Source organism: Indicator indicator, chromosome 10, assembly GCF_027791375.1.
Source record: "Indicator indicator isolate 239-I01 chromosome 10, UM_Iind_1.1, whole genome shotgun sequence".
In the NCBI taxonomy this organism is placed as follows: Eukaryota; Metazoa; Chordata; class Aves; order Piciformes; family Indicatoridae; genus Indicator; species Indicator indicator.
In genome coordinates this window covers 15,722,373-15,740,885 of record NC_072019.1, presented here as the reverse complement: position 1 = coordinate 15,740,885, position 18,513 = coordinate 15,722,373, and the positions used below count along the sequence as shown (strand labels likewise).

General features: G+C 45.4%; 1 protein-coding gene across 1 annotated transcript in view; it reads right to left on the bottom strand.

The window, feature by feature from the left end:
• COLGALT2 (collagen beta(1-O)galactosyltransferase 2) overlaps window positions 1–18,513 on the bottom strand; it is a 54,958-nt gene that overhangs the window by 10,710 nt on the left and 25,735 nt on the right. The window contains exons 2-4 of the mRNA XM_054384198.1: window positions 7,728–7,838; window positions 5,522–5,639; window positions 4,687–4,821 (exon numbers count right to left, since the gene is read on the bottom strand). Of these exons, the coding sequence (XP_054240173.1) occupies window positions 4,687–4,821; window positions 5,522–5,639; window positions 7,728–7,838 (364 nt within the window). The remainder of the gene's footprint in view (window positions 1–4,686; window positions 4,822–5,521; window positions 5,640–7,727; window positions 7,839–18,513) is intronic.

Below are 18,513 nucleotides of genomic sequence, written 5' to 3'. Positions count from 1 at the left end.
CCTCCCCAGCAGAAAAGATCAGTGTTCAGATTTAAGCATTTCCCCTGAGGACAGGGCTCAGCCAAGTATTTAGAAACAATCACCACCCCAAAAGTTAAAGCTTCATTTTCTTTCTCCTTCTTAGCAGCTCTAGGAAATCCAAGCCTTTCCGCTCCAGAATTCCCCTGCAATAGAGCTTCAGACACTGGAATATTTTCTCCTGGTTTTTCAAAAACTGGTTTTGCACAAGGGACTCTCAGATCTGAGCCCAAAAGCTGCTGAGTACTTGTGACGTCCTCTGCCTTCAGCAGGCACAAAGGGCAATCAGTGCTGCACAGAACAGAACCTGGGAATTAGTTTTCAAAGTGACTTTAAAAAAAAATTTTAAATCATTTGCTTCACTGCAGTGAAGGCAACATCTCAGTCTCCAGCAGCTGTGTAAGAATCCCTGACACTTCCATTCCAAGGCAAGCAGGTTTAATACTTATCCCTGAGTTCTCCCTACAGAGGCTGCTCAGGGGAAGCACTTAGAAACATGAAATTGTTTAGGTTGGGAAAAACCTGTAAGATCACTGAGTTCAACCATTAACCCAGAACTGCCAGGTCACCATTACATGTCCCTCAGCACTTTTAAATCCCTAGAGGGATGGGGACTCCACCACTGTCCAGAGCAGCCTGTTTCAGGGCTTGACAACCCTTTTGAGGAAGACAGTTTCCTTCATGTTCCACCTCCTCTGGTGCAACTTGAAGGTGATTCCTTCTTGTCTTGTCACTTGTTCCACGAGAGCAGAGATCAACCCCAACCTGATGCCAACCTCCTTTCAGGGAGCTGTAGAGAGCCAGAAGGTCTCCCCTTCAGCCTCCTTTTCTCCAGGGTGAACAATCCTAGTTCCCTCAGCTGCTCACCACCAGACCTGTTCTCCAGACTCTTCCCCAAGCTTCACTGCCCTCCCCTGGACCTGCTCCAGCCCCTTAATGTCTTTCTTCTAGTAAGGGCCCCAAATCTGAACCCACTATTCAAAGTGTGGCCTCAGCAGTGCTAAGTACAGGGGACAATCTGCCCCAGTCCTGCTGGCTACACCATTGCTGATGAAAATAATGTGTTCTGATACAGGCTTCAACCAGCTCATTTGTCTGTGACCATGAGCTCTGCCAGCCTTCCAGACCTGTGGGTGCAACAGCCACATTCTGCAGCTCACAGATGGTTTTGCAGATGCAGTACGTCTAAAGCTATAGGATCTGGAAATAAACACACTGAATTCCTCCAGAAAGAGTCTTGAGGCACCAATTAGACATCTGGACACAGCTGACGGTTGAATCCAGAGCAGATCCTGGTCTTCACAGAAATGATGAGTCACTAAGAGAAGTTAAAAGTTACTTTTGTGTTACATTTTCCATGAGCATCCTAGCAACAGCTGGGCAAACCACTCTAGAACCACTTTAGCCTGGTTCTGTGTTGAAGCATGGTGTGGTGCATTTGTCTGTGTATCTGCTGATCCTTCCCTCTGCCCTTCAGTACTCACAGCACAGTCAGAAGGTCTCTCAAACACAGCCTGTCTGATTTTCATGAAAAGGAGCAAGCAGCTCTTACTTGCATTCCCACTGAAAGAAGGGTTAAGACACTCAACCTTTTTAACAGCCATCTGAGAATGCCCACAGGTGACAGATGCTGGAAACTAATCTTTTCTCCTCCAGTCATTCACTACAGGGTTTTTGGGCTTTGCACTGCTCATAAATCACATGTAGTCAAGAAAGACTCCAACTTGTCAGTACCGTCACCACGCTCTCCTAAGGTTAGCTTCATGACAACTAAATGTCAAGCTGCCTGGAGCTGGGTTTGGCTTGCTGCTGTTCAGTGCCAGAGGCCATTTCAGAGCATGCTCCAGCTGTTCCTCCCTTCCCAAGTCCCCAGGGAGATCATGAGGCTGTGGGACTGCAAGCACAGAAACAAGCAGCAGAAACTCAGAAAATTTAAAAAAAATCACATGGGAACTTTCCTATTTGTTAGAGCAGCTTCTTTCACCAGATTCTGCAAGATTTATTTGCTGCTAGATATTTTTACCTCTCCTTTCTCTGCTAATGCTGGTAATGATGGAAATTTACTACTGGAGAAGTAACACTGGGGGCCAGGGCTGAGGCTGGTGCATGCAGACAGAGATCCACTTCAGCTTGTGGAGCAATGCTGACTGACATCAGTGGAAAACCTAGCTGTCCAAGGACATAACCTTAAAACTTGATGGACAATGACCTCATTATAAAGTCTCTATCTCCATTCTAAAACAAAACCTGAAACAAGTAAACACACCCAAACCAGCCCCATCTTCTTATCTATTTACTTCCCAAGAATCTGGAAAGTTCAGGACTTTTTCCTGCTATTTTTACTCAGTTACTCTGAGCTGTGTAATTCCTTGCCCTAAGATGGTGTGGGTGCCAAAAAAAGATTCAGATATAGTGAGTTCGGTAAAAGAAAAAACAATCACTGAGAGCCTTTGAAGACAAAGACCTTTCTCAAGAAATCCTAGAGGAGACAGATAAAATAATTTGGGATAGTGTCATTCCCTTGTTTGCCATGCTCTTATACTTGGAATATCCCTAAGCATCTGCTAGGAACTGCTGCTATCAGATGGACCTTTGGCCTGATCCAACACCATTGTTTTCACTCTGCCTGTTGTCCCTACTTGCTTCCTTGGGAATACCAAAAGAAGGGGGAAACAGAATTTGCTCTTTGTTTCAGTCCAGCAATAATGTCAATTTGTATCTGGAATAAAGCAAGAGGATAGGGAAGGGCAGGAGTATGGAGCCTCTCTAAAACAGCTCTGTTCATATGTTCCAGGCTGACATGTACAGCTTTGGCTTAAACGCATTTGTCTATGCAGTAGGGCAAGCTAGTCTTTATGAAGAAGGAAACACAAGACCAAGGCATAGAAGTAAAAAGGAAATCCTGAAGCTTTCCAGAGGCAATATGTGCAAAAAGGGAACATTTTCAAGAGTAAATAAATAAATAAATAAATATCTCCTGTTATCATTCTAGGAGATATCCAATTTAGGATTCTGTCTCTTCAAAGGATGACAAAGCACATGCCAGCAGCAGACAGGAGAACAGCAGACAGGTCAAAAAGCTGATCTCATTATTGAGGCTTACCTGGAAGAAAAAAAGAAACCTAGTTACTGTAGTAGCCATTGCAGCTTAATATCTTGGAAAGCCCATCTACAGCTTCATTGAGATCATTTCAAAGGAAAGAGTAAAAAAAAGGCCAAAATTGACTGTGACAGATTTTGCCCTTCTGCATATTTGATTCTCTTGCTGAAATCTTTTTAAGAGCAAGGTGATTGTACTGGCCTGTCTGGTGCTGTGTTTTAGACTGGTGACCAAAACAGTGTTGATAACACACAGAGGTTTTGGCTGCTGCTGAGCAGTATTTGTACAGCATCAAGGCTGTTTCTCACAGCAAGTAGACTGTAAGTGGGCAAAAGTTTGAGAGGGGACACAGCTGGGACTGCTGACCCTAACTGACCAAAGGGATATTCCATACCATATAACATCAAGCTCCTCAACATCAAGTAACACTGACAGCAAGATTTTCAGGTCCAGGGTGCTCAGGGAACAGCTGACCATTTGTCTCCTGCTTTGTTTGGGGTGTTTTTTTTTCCCCTTCACTTATTAAATTGACTTTATGTCGACCCATAAGGGCTGTGGGGTCCAAGGTTGTGGGGTTTTTTTAATGCTTTTGCCCCTCTGATTTGCTCCCCCATCCTGCTATAGACAACATACCACAGAGATGTGGATTTGCTTGCAAAGTGATAGCTCAACCTTGTTCTGGCTCTAAAATCAGTGCTATTTCTACTACACAAGTATCTTATACTTTCTGTATGTGGTTTGAAAACGTAACATGAAACTCAAACTTCTGACCTCAGCACTTCCGCAGTTTACATCAGTACCTTTTACATACACACTTAGCACACACCCCCTCCCTACAAGGCAAAGGGTGCTGTCCCACTACATAAATCTTGTTTATATGTGAGAAAAAAGAACCTATACACAATGGAAAGCTCAAGAAAGAAAAGCAAATTCCTGTCAGATTAGTGTCACTGTATAGGAAAGCTGGTCTAAAATTATGGACCAAGAGTTTTGAGGCCATTGCACAAACATATGGAATCATTTATATATATTCTGGTGTGTATTGCGGGGGGTGGTTATGTAATTAGTGGGATTGTATCACTTCCCAGGATTTTGGCTAAGCAAGCTGAGCTTCCTCCAGATTCAGCTTTTTTCAAGTGAGGGATCTCAGACAAGGAAACAAGTTCCAGCTCTGTGCCTGCACACCCCATGAAGAACATGCATTGCTTTGCTCATACATACATCTTGGTTAGAAAAAGCCTGAAAAAACATTTTCAGGCTGCAAGGTCCACTCTATCCTGCTTCCCAGATTCCCTTTCCCAAAGATACCCACCCAAGATTTGGGATGCAGCCACTGAGAGAGGCACAAGCTGAGATGACTGCATGACAGCACTATCATCAGCTCCATGCCAAGATCCCCTCTGCATGCCTCAGAGCTACAGCAGCTTCTTCTCAGAAAGATACTACAAAAGCAGATTGGAAAGCCCACAGAATAGAAATGATGCCCACTGGTTCACAGACACAAGGCAGGCCTTTGAAATCATAGTTTGCGTACACAGACACCCAGCATCATTCCTGTGGTCACTTGCCTGAGGGGTGATGCCACACCAGAAGTTAGAGTAGAGAGAGCGAGACTCGAGCATTGGTGCCACTAACGTCTTGTTTTCTGCTATCATCAGGTTCAGGGTTTGTGGGTTGGTCAGTAAGTTATCTGCATCAATAAACTAGAGAAGGAACAGGGGAAGAGAAAAATTTGTTATTAGGTAAAGTTAATTGCTTTCCCTGACACTTTCTGGGGAACAAGGCAGTCAAAGACTTGAGGTATTGGCCAAAACCAGACAGCTAGTTTCTTCGACACCACAGGACATGTGGTTGTTATGCCTCTGCACCACAGCTGTGGGATGGGAAAGGATGAGGAACTTCCTTCTGACTGCACAATGTTACTCCAGCACAGGGGTGAGGGAGCTGTGATGGGAGATAACATTGCTGAAAATACAGGGCAGCCTTATTTTGTGAAGGAGATCAGGAAGAACCCTTAAAAACCATCCTGACATGCTCACCTTGTGCAGAGGCTGTGGGAACACCACAGGCACCCATCTTCCCACAAGTGTTCTGCAGAACTAGTTCCCTTACATCTCACCAATAACCAGTGGGGTTTCAATCTGGAGGAGCTTTGCAAATACATACCTACTACCAGGACTATAGTCAGTCCTGACCCCCTGGAGAAAGCCTTGGGCTTGCCCAAGGACTTCTCTCTCTAGCTGCAAATTCCCTCAGACCACACAGAACCAACACAGAGCATCACACTGCAGAGATCTTTGTCTTTAGATGGAGAAGAAACTTTTTTGGCAGCCTTAAGTATCACAGTGACTATTGGAAAAGCTTTAGCCTGAGGACAGCTCATAAGTCAAACCTCTTATTTACCAGGATGTAGTCTGACCACTTCTCCCGTGCAGCACGCAGGGCAGCCTGACGGAGCTTCATCACATGAGTGAATCGGGAGCTTGGCCAATGTTTTGGCCCAATTTCTTCTGGGTAAGACCTCGGAGAGAAAAAAAAAATTGTGACTGTAACCCATGTCTGGGTCCTTGTATATTCGTCTAAAACCAAGAAAGTTCTCTTGCTGCTTTCTTTCAGGGAGAAAAACAGTGTTAAGAGTCACCTCAGGCAACCCAGGAGAGGCTTGGAGGGAGAACGATTCCAAGTTTGGTGCTGGCATGGTTACACAGGGCACTGGGAAGCAAGCAGTGCTGCAGCATTTCCTGCTGGCCAAGTGGCCACAAGCAAAACAACACTACTGAACCCAGAAGTTTCTTCTGCAGCAGCAGGCCCTCACCTGATGTAAGCAGAGGTTACCCCACCAAAATGAACTAAAGATGATTTACCTCATCTGACCCTCTGGTACGAAGTGCTCTCTGCTAGGATTTCAGACTGTAAACACAACTTCTTTAAGCCCAGTGGAATCAACAAAGCTGAGGATGTGAAGATGAAGGCAATGTGGAGTCCCTTGGGGTCTGGACATTATTAGTAACTGTTAACACATCCCAGTAACAGCTCTTAAATCTGCAAACACTGAACTCCATAGCTCAATCATGTGAGCCAAGTTTTCAGGGGCAGGTCCAAAAGCAAACCTCTTGTAACAACAATGAGAGGAAACTTAGGGACAGATTCTACCTTTAATAAAAAGTCAGGCCTTTGAAACTGCACTGGCATAAGCCAGTGAAGGAGCTAAGAACTTAAAAATCTTTCTACAGGACTTAAAGAAAAGGTTAAGTGTGGCAGGATTAAGAAAATTCAATTCCAATTAAAGGATTAAAAAAAGTCAATAAAACAAGTGTTCCGTGTGGGTTTGTACCACAAACACCCCACCACTGCATCGAGCACCTTGGAAATAGAAGCCTAGGAAAGAGGGAAACTGATGAACTTTTTCCTGATGGAAGAAACAGAAACCAGAACAAAACAATGAACTGCTCATCTTAAAAACCCAAATGAATTAAAATAAAGCATAAAACTCCAACACACCTAACAATATATGTCAAAGCAATGATCCTGCAAGTCATGTTAAGGTGCAAGATTGACTGAACATGAGCCAGCAGTGTGCTCAGGTGGCCAAGAAGGCCAACAGTATCCTGGCCTGGAACAGCAATAGTGTGACCAGCAGAAGTAGGGAAGAGATTGTGCCTCCGTACTCAGCACTGGTGAGACCACACTGCAAATACTGGGTTGAGTTTTGGACCCATCACCACAAAAAGGACATTGAGGGGATGGAGTGTGTCCAGAAAAGGGCAACAAAGCTGGTGAAGGATCTGGAGAACACGTCTGGTGAGGAGCAGATGAAGGAACTGGGGTTATTCAGCCCAGAGAAGAGAAGGCTGAGGGAGACCTTCTGGCTCTCTACAGATACCTGAAAGGAAGTTGGAGTGAGGTAGGGGTGGTCTGTTCTACCTAAGTAACAAGTGACAGGACAAGAGGAAATGGCCTCAAGCTGTTCCAGGGGAGGTTTAGGTTGGCTATTAGGAAGAAGCAGACAGGCACAGGAATAGGCTGCCCAGGGAGGAGGTGGTGGAGGCACCACCCCTGATGGTGTTCAAGAAATGCGTGGACGTGGCACTTTGGGACATGGTTTAATGGCCATGGTGCTGTTAGGTTGATGGCTGGACTCGAAGCCCTTAGAGGTCTTTTCAAAGCAAAACAATTCTATGACTATACTGAACTAAATCTAGCTCTCTGGCTCAGGACTACCTGGATGTTTGATGACTCAGACAGAACTTCCACAGACACTAAAGGAACAGGCTATGGTTTCTCTGCTCCCTTGCAAAGATTGATAGCTTTCATTCCCTGTGGCTTTTGATGGCATTTGTTTACCATGCAAAGAGAGCAGAGGCAGATGCAAAATAACTGAATTATAAACATTTTCTTCTCAGAATCTGTGGATGAATTGCTTCACGGAAGTCAGATACCTTTTTTATAGGCTCCAGAAGAGCATCATTTTAATGGGTCAGACCCTGCAAAATCTATCCACATTCTAATGCTTGGATATTGACTACATCTCCTGGCTTAGAAACAGAAAATCTAGAAAATTTGACATATACATGAAATGGCTTTAGTCAACCCCTTGCTGCATACTCACTGGGGGTCTTCCATGGGTCTCCACTCCACGTCATGGTAGAGGTTCTGCACATTTTTCAGCCACTCTCTAAGGACTGCTGTGGTGTTGTCAACGTTGTGGTCAGTGGCTGCCCTGGGGAGAAAAAAAAAAACAAACAAAAAAAGAGAACAAAGTTAGCTTGTTAACACAAGGTTTAGGTCATTCTGTTCTTCCACTTATCACCTGCAATACTGCTCACCCGAGGAGCTACACCACGATTAAGAAACCTTTGAACAACTACTAAAGGAACAACAGCTTGACCACAGTCACACACACACACTTTGTATAACAACAGAAGGCCACTGTGATTAGGGGAATGGAATATCAACCTTATGAAGAAAGGCTGGGAGACTTGAGTCTGTTTAGCCTGAAGGAGACTGAAGGTCTTCTCATTAATGCTCAGACATATCTAAAAAGTGAATGTCAGGAGGATGAGGCCAGGCTCTTCTCAGTAGTGTCTAACGACAGGACAAAGGGCAATGGACACAAACTGGAGGGTACTATGAGGGTAGTGAACACTGGAACAGGCTGCCCAGGGAGGTGGTTGAGGCCCCTTCCCTGGAGATATTCAAGGTGAGGCTCAACGAGGCCCTGGGCAGCCTGGTCTAGTTGGGGATGTCCCTGCTGACTGCAGGGAGGTTGGACTAGATGACCTTTGGAGTTCCCTTCTGGCCTGGACCATTCTATGATTCTATGATTCAATAGCCAGCACTTCTTTACTTCTCCAAGCAAGACAAGAGGGCTGAAAGCAGCTCTTCCCATCGCATCTTTGTCTCCAGTTCCCGTTAGGTCAGGCCACACAAGTTTTACTGCATGGACATTACCACCATCCTGAGAGAAGGTTATGCTAAAGACTGCTACCGTCTCATCTTGCTCTCTGCTAAGAGCTGCCTAGAGAAAGAGTTTTCCAACAGTTAGTCAAACCTCCTGCACCTGTGGTTACCCATCCTGCTCCTGGTAGGGCAGCATGCCCTTGACAACTTACCCTGGAAGACTCCAACAGCTAACGTTGTTCAGACAGAAGTAAACAGATGCCTGGAGGAATCTCTAGGTCTACCCACAAGGAAAGTACTAGAAGAAAAATCTGCCGAGGCTGTGATGGCATTAAGTAGAAGGTAAATTCACATCCCAGTAGGCCTTCATGAAAATTGATGAGACAAACCTCTGGCATAAAAAAAGCACTGTCCTTTCCAGCACTATCCACCCCGCAGCGTTTCTCAGCCCAGAAGTTCTGAAAGGCAATAAAGTTTGTCACACCCTGGATGAAACATGCCCTATGACTAGCAATTTGGCAAACTTCTGTTTTTCCAGTTTTGAGCCTCAAAAAAAAACCCAAACAAAAAAACCCAACCCAACACCACCCCAAGCAACTCAAGTCATTCCCAAAAAGCAAGAGTTTAGAACAATTCATGTTTAAGATCAAACAAAATCAGCACTTATTCCTGCTGTAATGTCTGAACCAGTCCACTTCAGAGTAAAACAAAACAAACAAACCAAAAAAAACCAAACAAAGCAATGAGAAACCATGGTGTTGGCAATACCACTGCATGGAAAAAAAAAGCACATAGTTCTTTTTTCCCCTCATAAGGACAGCCCCTGCACAAGAAAAACAGGCCAATAAAACTGAGCAGGACTTCCCACTAGCAGCAAGAGCTCGCCAAGCCGTAAGAGGCACATCAGGATATTCCCCATTATAAATACTCCTCCTGCAATAGCTTCTCGAAGTCCTACAAACCAAGTACACAGCTAAAACTTCAAAACTCTACTTCAGATGGATGGACCAACCGGACCTTATTCATTCTTAATCCATTTTCAAGATGCTAAGGCCATCTCTGCTGCAGATCTGCTGGAAGGCCACAGACATCCTGGCCCAGACACTGGGGAAGTGATTGTGCTGCTGTACTCAGCACTGGTGAGGCCACATCTCAAACATTCCGTTCAGTTTTGGCACCACAGTGTAAGAAAGACATTGAGGTGCTGGAATGGGTGCAGAGAAGGGCAGTGAAGCTGGTGAGGGGTTTGGAGAACACATCTTCCAAGGAGAGGCTGAGGCAGCTGGTATTGTTTAGCCTGAAGAAGAAGAGACTGAAAGGAGACCTTATTGCTCTCTACAGCTATCTGAAAGGAGTTTCAAGTGAGGCTGGTGTTGGCCTCCTCTCCCAAGTAACTAACCACAAGACAAAAGGAAATCACCTCAACTTGCACCAAGGGAGGTTTAGATTGGATATTAAGAAGAATTGCTTTACTGAGAGAGTGGTCAGGCATTGGAACAGACTGCCCAGGGAAGTAATGGAGTCACCATTCCCTGGAGGTGTTCAAAAACAAGTAGATGTAGCACTTTGGAACATGGTCTAGTGGCCATGGAGGCGTGGGGTAAAAGATTGGATTTGATGATCTTAGAGGTCTTTTCCAAACTTAATGACTCTATGATCTCACCACCACAGGTGGTCTGTTGCCCACAGTGCACATCTCCCCAGTTCTGGAAAACTGACTGTCCTTTCTCTGAGTTATGACAGTCAGGAAGGGCTGAGACACACTGAGCAGCCAGCACTTGTATTGTATATGGTACAGTGAGACAAGGCTATGAAATGGCTGATGAAGGAGAATAAATCTTATGAGGAGCGACTGAAGGAGCTGGGGCTGTTTGGTTTGAAGAAGGCGAGGCCAAAGGGAGGCCTCATCACTCTCTACAACTACCTGAAAGCACATTGTAGAGAGGTTGGTGCTGGTCTCTCCTCAGGTAATTAGTGATAGAACAAGAGGAAACAGCCTCAAACTGCAACAAAGGAGGTTTAGACTGGACATTAGGAAAAATTTTTCACAGAAAGAGTGGTCAAGCATTGGAGTGAGCTGCCCAGTCACCATCCCAGGATGCATTTAAAGGTTGTTTAGATGTGGTGCTTAGGGATATGGTTTAAGGGTGAACTTCGTAGAATAGGGTCAATGGTTGGACTTGATGATCCCAAGGGTCTTTTCCAACCTGAATGATTCTGGGAAAGGAGACAGCCCATGTGATAAAATAAGGGAAGGTGGCACCACATGGAAGACATTGTGCTGGCAATGTCCTTCACCACCTTCTCCTGAAAAGGAAGAACTGGCAGAGGCAAGGTAATCCATACCTCCCAATACAAAGGCAATCCCAGGCTGCCCAAACTCCTCCTAAAACTGGAGGGAGGCAGCACAGGCTAACAGGACTTCTCTGTGCATCTTGCAATGAAGTTTGGTGGTGAAAGCACACCATGTAAGAGATGTTACCACCTCTCCTCCCTTCCTTGTCCTGGAGAAGTGGTTTAATACCTCTTCTGATCTGTAATGGTATGCACCTGACAGGGTGCTCACCAGAACACAGCTTAGCAGTCCACATGGCCCTTAGGCCAAGAGAGACACTAGATTTTTTTGAGTGTACTTTTTGAAAGGTTGGTGAGCACAGTATTGTTTTTTGAGTTGGAGTCTATCAGCATCATTCTTGGCCTGGTGTCATGTTCAAATCACTTTTTTGAGTGGATCAGTTTGAAGCATTTGAACACTCCAGACAAAGCAGGAGCTACAAGAACATGTCCTGAGTGCAAGACCACAGGACGAGGAGAGGTGAGCTGGCTGACAAGGACTACAATTCCCATCATTCTCCAACGTCTTATCTTCATGGTCTCACCACCTTTGTGGCTCTCTGCTGGACTTACTCACACTTGTTAACATATTTATTCATCAATAGGGCTCAAAACCAGATGTGATGTTCCAGATGTTCTCCTTTTGCTAGGCATTTGTTTGATCACAACCCCTGTCCCTTGATCTCTTGGCTTACTCATGTTCATGCTGCCATAGATGCAGTTGACCTTTGCTGCCAGGGCACACCACTGGCTCATGTTTGGGTTGCTGTCCACCATAGGTTTATAGGATACCTGAGGCCTCTTCAGCAGAGCTGCTCCCCAGCCTGCACCACTGCAAAATGTTCTTCCTTCCCAGATGACAGATCTGATGGAAATTCAAGGGATTCCCTGCAGGCAAATTTCAAGTCAAAACAAATATGCTCTACCTACATCCAGCAATTGTGGGAGAAGACTCAAAACAGCAGGCTACCCTTACCTAATAAGTGACAGGTTACATCAATGTTGTTTGCACTGTACAGAAACCAACTTTATGCTCAAGAGCTGATTAACAAAGCCTAGGATTTAATTAGAGGAAAAACGTTTCATGCAAGATTGACAACCTGAAGCCCAAGTGACACAACCAGAGGGCAGAGTGACAAAGAAAATAATTTAAATTCTTGCCACTCATTTGAGAAAAGGAAGTTTAATTTATCAAAGATCTCCAGATTTTCCACTCAGATTTAGACCCATTTCCAACTCAAATTCTGGAGAAGTGAGTGAGAATGTTCATACAGGGGCTTATGGTGGCTTAATTACAACCACTTCAGTGTTTACTTTGGCTTTAACCAGCAGTCTTAACATGGACACAAGCCCTCATTGTCCATGCTCAGAGTAGCCCCTCCCAAAAATACCCAAGAACCATGAATAGTGGAAAAGTAAGAGCAACATTAAGCACCTAATGTGTGAGTAGCAGCAAAGGAGGCAAACTGCTTGTATTTTTAGCTCGATAATGTGTCCCCAAACTATGTTTGCAAGAGGGAGTTAATTTAGCCTTTAATTGTTACCCTCCTCTTTTCCTCTCCCCCAAAAAGGGGGAAAAAATAAAAATAAAAATCACCCTTTTTCACTTCTTCACATCCCAGCCTGCTCTCCCAAGCTATTTATGGTTTATTTACCTCAGGCACTGGGTCAGAGGAGAAAATGTTCACCTTCACCATCTGTATAGGAAAAGTACTACAGGACAAAACCAACACTGTGTGCCTTTGGCTTGTCAGAGTATGGATCAGGTTGCAACACAAGTTGTGGGAAACTCTAAGGCCAAGACCCTGCAGTAATTTTCCTACTGAATTTAGCATTTACCAGCTCTTCTCATTGGCAAAGAGGGAGGGAGGGAAGGCTTCCAACAAGAGTAAGTACTTCATGATCAAAAATATATACTGCAAATCAGGGTCAGAACTGGAGACCATTCTCAAGAACAAAAGCTATGAAGAGGATCTGTCAGTGTTTTGAAGACTGTAGGGCTTGAGGAGAGTGTTGGCTGCTGCTTCTACTGCTATGAGAGGAAAACTCAGATAACTGAGGTTGAGTGGAAATGTCCTCACTCTCTACAACTCCCTGAAAGGAAGTGAGAGCAAGGTAGGAGTCAGTCTCTTCTCCCAAGGAACAAGCAACAGGATAAAAGCAAAGAGCCTCAAATTGTACCAGGGAAGGTTTAGGTTGCACATTAGGAAAATTTTCTTCCCCAAAAGGGTTGTCAAGCCATGGAACAGGCTGCTGAAGGCAGTGGTGGAGGCCCCATCCCTGAAGGGCTTGAAAAGCCATGTAGTGCTGAGGGACATGGTTTTGTGATGATCTGGCATCAACAATTGATCATGATGATCTTAATCCATTTCAACCAAAATGATTCTATGATTCCCATCACCTTACCAAGCACATACCACAGATAACAATGATCAGGGTGGTACTGAATGGTTCTTTGGACTGGTTTCAGTCCAAAGACTGAGAATGGCTCACACCAAGAGGATGCTCATGGCTTTCCAGGGCTCCTGTTGCTTCTGCACATTGCAGGACTGAGTTGGGCATGCAACCAAGTCCCAGGAAAACCTAACAAAATCCGTTTTAGCTGTCTGATTCAGTTACTCTCTGCCTGCAGACAGAGATTCAATTTACTCACAAGGCTTACAATGGGATATAGTCCAATATTGAGTTCCACTGAAACAAGAGTGCCCTAAAGCTGCAGGGTCTCATCCAAAGCAAAGCCCAAAAAGTCATTGGAAAGGCTGTTGATAGATCATTCTTAACTCCAGCATAGAAACTGGTGACAAAATCAACAGTAGCTCACTTTGGACATCTTGAGGTTGAACCTTGAACCCCTCCATGCTGTCACACTGAGCCAGTGAGACAGACTGGGAAGGAGCTCACCTGCAGAGCTGTTTCTTTCCTGTTTTATTACAGATGATACAGGCTCACAGGGAACACAGCATTTTGGGTCCAGCTCTCTTACTGTTTGCTAAAGCTCAGCAAGGCCACTGAACCTGCCACCTTCCAGCTTATTGAGAAATGCTGCATGTCTACAGTTACTCCCAAGGAAGCTACCTCCCACAAGTTTAAACGCTCATCAGGAATCTGGCCAGTCTGAGCTCTCTGGAGAAGCCTTGGAGACCAAAGCACTGTCACCAAACGGCTTGGTCGTTGAGTCAGCAGAGCTGCACCCTTCACTTGCTATATGGGTTACAGATAAAGCTGGTCCCACCAGATGTTTCAAGAGGTGATAGCTCAAAGCAGTACTCAGCATGTTTGTGACAACTTGCTGCCACAACCTAGCAGCAGCACAGGGAGTTCCCCTTTCTTACTAGGGAGAACCAACACCCATCTCACTCCAACCTTCTTTTAGGAAGTTGGGAAGAGCAAGGTCTCCCCTGAGTCTCCTTTTCTCCAGAACCACCCCAGTTCCCTCAGCTGTTCCTCATAAGACCTGTTCTCTAGTCCCTTCACCAGCTTTGCTGCCCTTCTCTGGAACTGCTCCAGCACCTCAATGTCCTTTTTGTAGCAGGGACCCCACAGCTGAATCCAGTACTACTCAAGGTGTGGCTTCACCAGTGCTGAGTGCAGGGGGAACTAAAGATAAAGCAACACTAGACAGGGCAGCATAAGGCTCACTACAGGCCTCTGAATTGTTGGAACTCTGCAGAGGGAAAAAAAAAAAAGCTTCCTCCTTTCAGTCAATTTGGACAGCTCAAAGAGCTCTCTGGTGTGAGTGGAGAGCTGAGCTCAGTGTCACATAGGCTGCTCTGACTGATGACTCTCTGTACTCTAGGTGTGAATTCAGTCCTGTCAAAAACAACAAAAATACCCCTAAGTTTTAAGGAGTCCAATACAAACATGGATGGAGACTTCCCAAAACAACTGGTAAATAAAGTAACAGGCGAGTCATTTCTCCCTGCCTTTTTGTTTGAATGCTGCCAGACTTGGAAAGCCAATTCAAAACATAAACCCCAAACTACCGGTTTCCACTGTGAACCCATGATGAATTACCTTGACAAGGAAACAGTGCAGCAGGGAGAGACTAGAAGAGAATGTATGGATCCTAAACGTCAGGAAAAACATCCAAAACAAGACAGAGGCAGAACACTTCTGAAACTCAGTGAGAGGAGCCTGCCAAAGAAGCAGAGAACTACCAGAAAGCAGCTGCACTGTTACAGCAGCCCAAGACAAAGCTTTTGCAGCTATGGCTCCACCACCTTCCCCCTGAGGGCCACAGAACACAACCCACCCCAAAGCAGCTGTTTTTTACTGCCACGAGCATGGCTTGATCACTATCACACAGAACGGTAGGGGTAGGAAGAGACCTCCAGAGATCATCAAGTCCAACTCCACTGTCAAAGCAGGATCATGTAGGGCAGGCCACACAGGAATGCATTCAGGTGGGCTTTGAAAGTCTCCAGAGAAGGAGACTCCACAACCTCTCTGGGCAGCGTGTCTTTGTGCCCAAGAGCTGCTGAGCACTCAGTTGGGCAGCACACCCTGATTCCCCAAACTCGGGGGTTTTATCTCAGCTGTGAAAATGTCCTCTTTTACCACAGAGGAACAAGCAGAGTTGTTACTATTACACAGATCATCTGTTACTATTACTCTTCAGATCATCTGGTCCAAGCCCCTACCAGAACAGGATCACCTAGAGCAGGTTGCACAGGATGGCATTCAGGCAGGTTCTGAATGACTCCAGAGAAGGAGACTCTACCATCTCTCTAGGCAGCCTATTCCAGTGCTCTGCCACCCACCAAAGTAAAGAAGTTCCTCCTCACGTTTAAAAGTAACTTCATACGTTCAAGTTTGTGCCTGTTACCTCTTGTCCTGTCACTGGACACCACTGAAAAAAAAAAATTGGCCCCACCCTCCTGACACCCACCCTTTAAGTATTTATAGGCACTGAGAAGAACCCCTTCCAGTCTTCTCTTATTCTCCTGCTCAGCATCTTCCCCAAAAGGCAGCAAAGCAAGCAGGGCTCATTGTATCTTTTCTAGACCTCCCATTCGAACAGGCAAGGTGTGGCTCTTGTTCAGACAGCACTGAGGATACTGTTAATAAACAATTTCATAGATTCACAGAATGGTTTGGGTTGGAAGGGACCTTAAAGATCATCCAGTTCCAGCCCCCTGCCACAGGCAGGGACACCTTGCACTAGAGCAGGTTGCTCAAGGCATCATCCAACCTGGCTTTGAACACTTCCAGGAAGAGGGAATCCACAACCTCCCTGGGCAACCTGTTCCAGTGTCTCACCACCCTCACTGGAAAGAATTTCTTTTCAATACCCAGTCTAAATCTGCCCTCCTCCTTTTAATGAGAGATTTCCGCTGCTTCCTGAACTTCCCACCTCACCTTACATCTATTAATCCAAGACGTGACACCTCAAACCTCGGAGGTATCAATGAGACCGTCCCACATTATGAGACACCACAGAGCTAGCACACAATGCAGTCCAGAGGCTGTGAACAGACTCAAACCTCCCTTGTCACCATTTATTTGAGCACAATTAAGCTCACACACTTCATTAATAAAGCCTGAACATTCAGGCCCAAGTTCAAAGAACTCTTTAAACATTTAAACGTGTTGCTAAAATCTTAACGTATGCGTAAGGCCTTCTGGCTTTGTAGGGACTTGGTGTTTGCTCTTGGGTTTTCCTTAATTAAGGACAGACTTTTGGAAGTACCTTCTCTTGGGTTGGTTTGGTTTTTTCAATCATTATTTTAAACCGGTCCCAGATAGAGGTGGTCTGAGCCCAGATCAGTGGCCGGGAGTTGTGTGGGAGTGTGGAGTGAGTAACAAGAGCAGCAACACTCCAGCCTGGGCAGCTGTACAAGAACAGGACCTCACACTACAGGAATGCAACAAATATGCTTCTTCTCTAACTCCTTCCCTGTGTCCTTCATCAACTTGTGGATAATGGATTTTGCTGGCAGCAGAACTGATTTTACAGCCTTCAATGATCTTCCAAGCCCAAGTGAGAGAATGATTCACAGATGTATAGAAGTGTGTAGATACATTCTTACACACCACGATCTTTGTTCTTTCCACAGTACCTCCAGAAATCCTTCTCTTGTCTCACTCTCCAAGATCCCCAGGTTGTCTCTGATAGCACAATGCCATGACAGGCATGTCCTTTAGCCAGTGGGCACAGACACAATGAGGGAATCAACACCTCCCCAGAAAAGCCATCGGGCTAGGGTTGCAACAGAAATGCATGTTTATCAGATGGTCTGGCATCCATGCAATGGGAATTCTGTTGCAGCACAAAGGAGCTTCCTGCTGCTTCAATCCCAACTCCTCTGTTAGTCTTGCTTTCATTCTCCCTGTGGCAACTTCACTTCAGACAAAGCTTTAAACGGAACAAAAAAACATCTGCATCTGGTCTTGAGAATATTTCCAAGCAGACTTGGCTGCAAGAAAGCATCTCCCATAAGGGAAGCCCAAGAAATGTCACACATGCAGGATCAGGGCTGTATGTGGCCCCTGAAATCAGTTTCCTCAAACAAGGAATTAATTGCAAGAGTTCTGTAATTTCTGAAGGGATGGCTTGCTCCCAGCAGTGCTAACTGGGACACCAGCTAATGCAGCTGTTTTAATTAGTGGAAGCATATAAGGCACCAGGAAGAAACACTGGTATTCAGAAACAGTGTTGGCTCTGGTAACAAAGAAAAACCCCAAACAACTGAATAGGGCAGAATCTGCTCAAATTAGGAGCTCAGGACCACTCAGTACATTGAGTATGGATCCATACCACATAACCAAGGGTCCTACAAAACAGAAACATCTGAAAAGCTCTCAGTTGCTACACCAAGCTTACAGAAGAATGACTGCAAGGCTCCTACAGTCTGCCTCACCACCAGGAAGATAACTTCGCAAGTTTGCAGATAACACCAAGCTGGGTGAGTGTGTCTAGCTGATCCTGAGGGTCTTTTCCAACCTGAATGTCTCTGTGATTCTGTGAAGGCAGGAAGATTCTGCAGAGGGATAGGGCAAGACTAGATCAAGGTACCTCATCCCACAAGCCTTGGCCCAACAAGGCAAAGTGCCAGGTCCTGCACTTGGGTCACAACAACCCTCTGAACTTCCAAGCTTAGGGAATAGCAGCAAAAAATGCCTGGTGGAAAAGGACCTGGAGGTGTTGGCTGACAGCCAGGTGAATATGAACCAACATGTGCCCAGGTGGCCAAAAAGACCACCAGCATCCTGGCCTGGATCAGCAATAGTGTGACCAGCAGGACCAGAGCAGTCGTTGTCCCTTGGTGCTTAGCACTGGTGAGGCTGCACCTTGAATACTGGGTTAAATTTTGGGCTTCTTACTGGAAGAAAGGCATTGAGGTGCTGCAGTGGGTCCAGAAAAGGGCAAAGTTAATGAAGGGTTTAGATCACAAAGTCTTCTGAGGAGTAGCTGAGGGAACTGGGGTTGTTTAGTCTGGAGAAAAGGAGGCTGAAGGGAGATTTTCTGGCTCTCTACAACTCCCTAAAAGAAGGTTGGAGCCAGGTGGGACGTAGTCTCTTTGCCCTAGTAATCTGTGACAGGACAAGAAGAAACAGCCTCAAGTTGCACCAGGGGAGGTTTACGTTGCATATTAGAAGAAAGTTCTTAACAAAAACTCCTCAAACACTGTAACAGGCTGCCCAGGGCGGTGGCTGAAGCT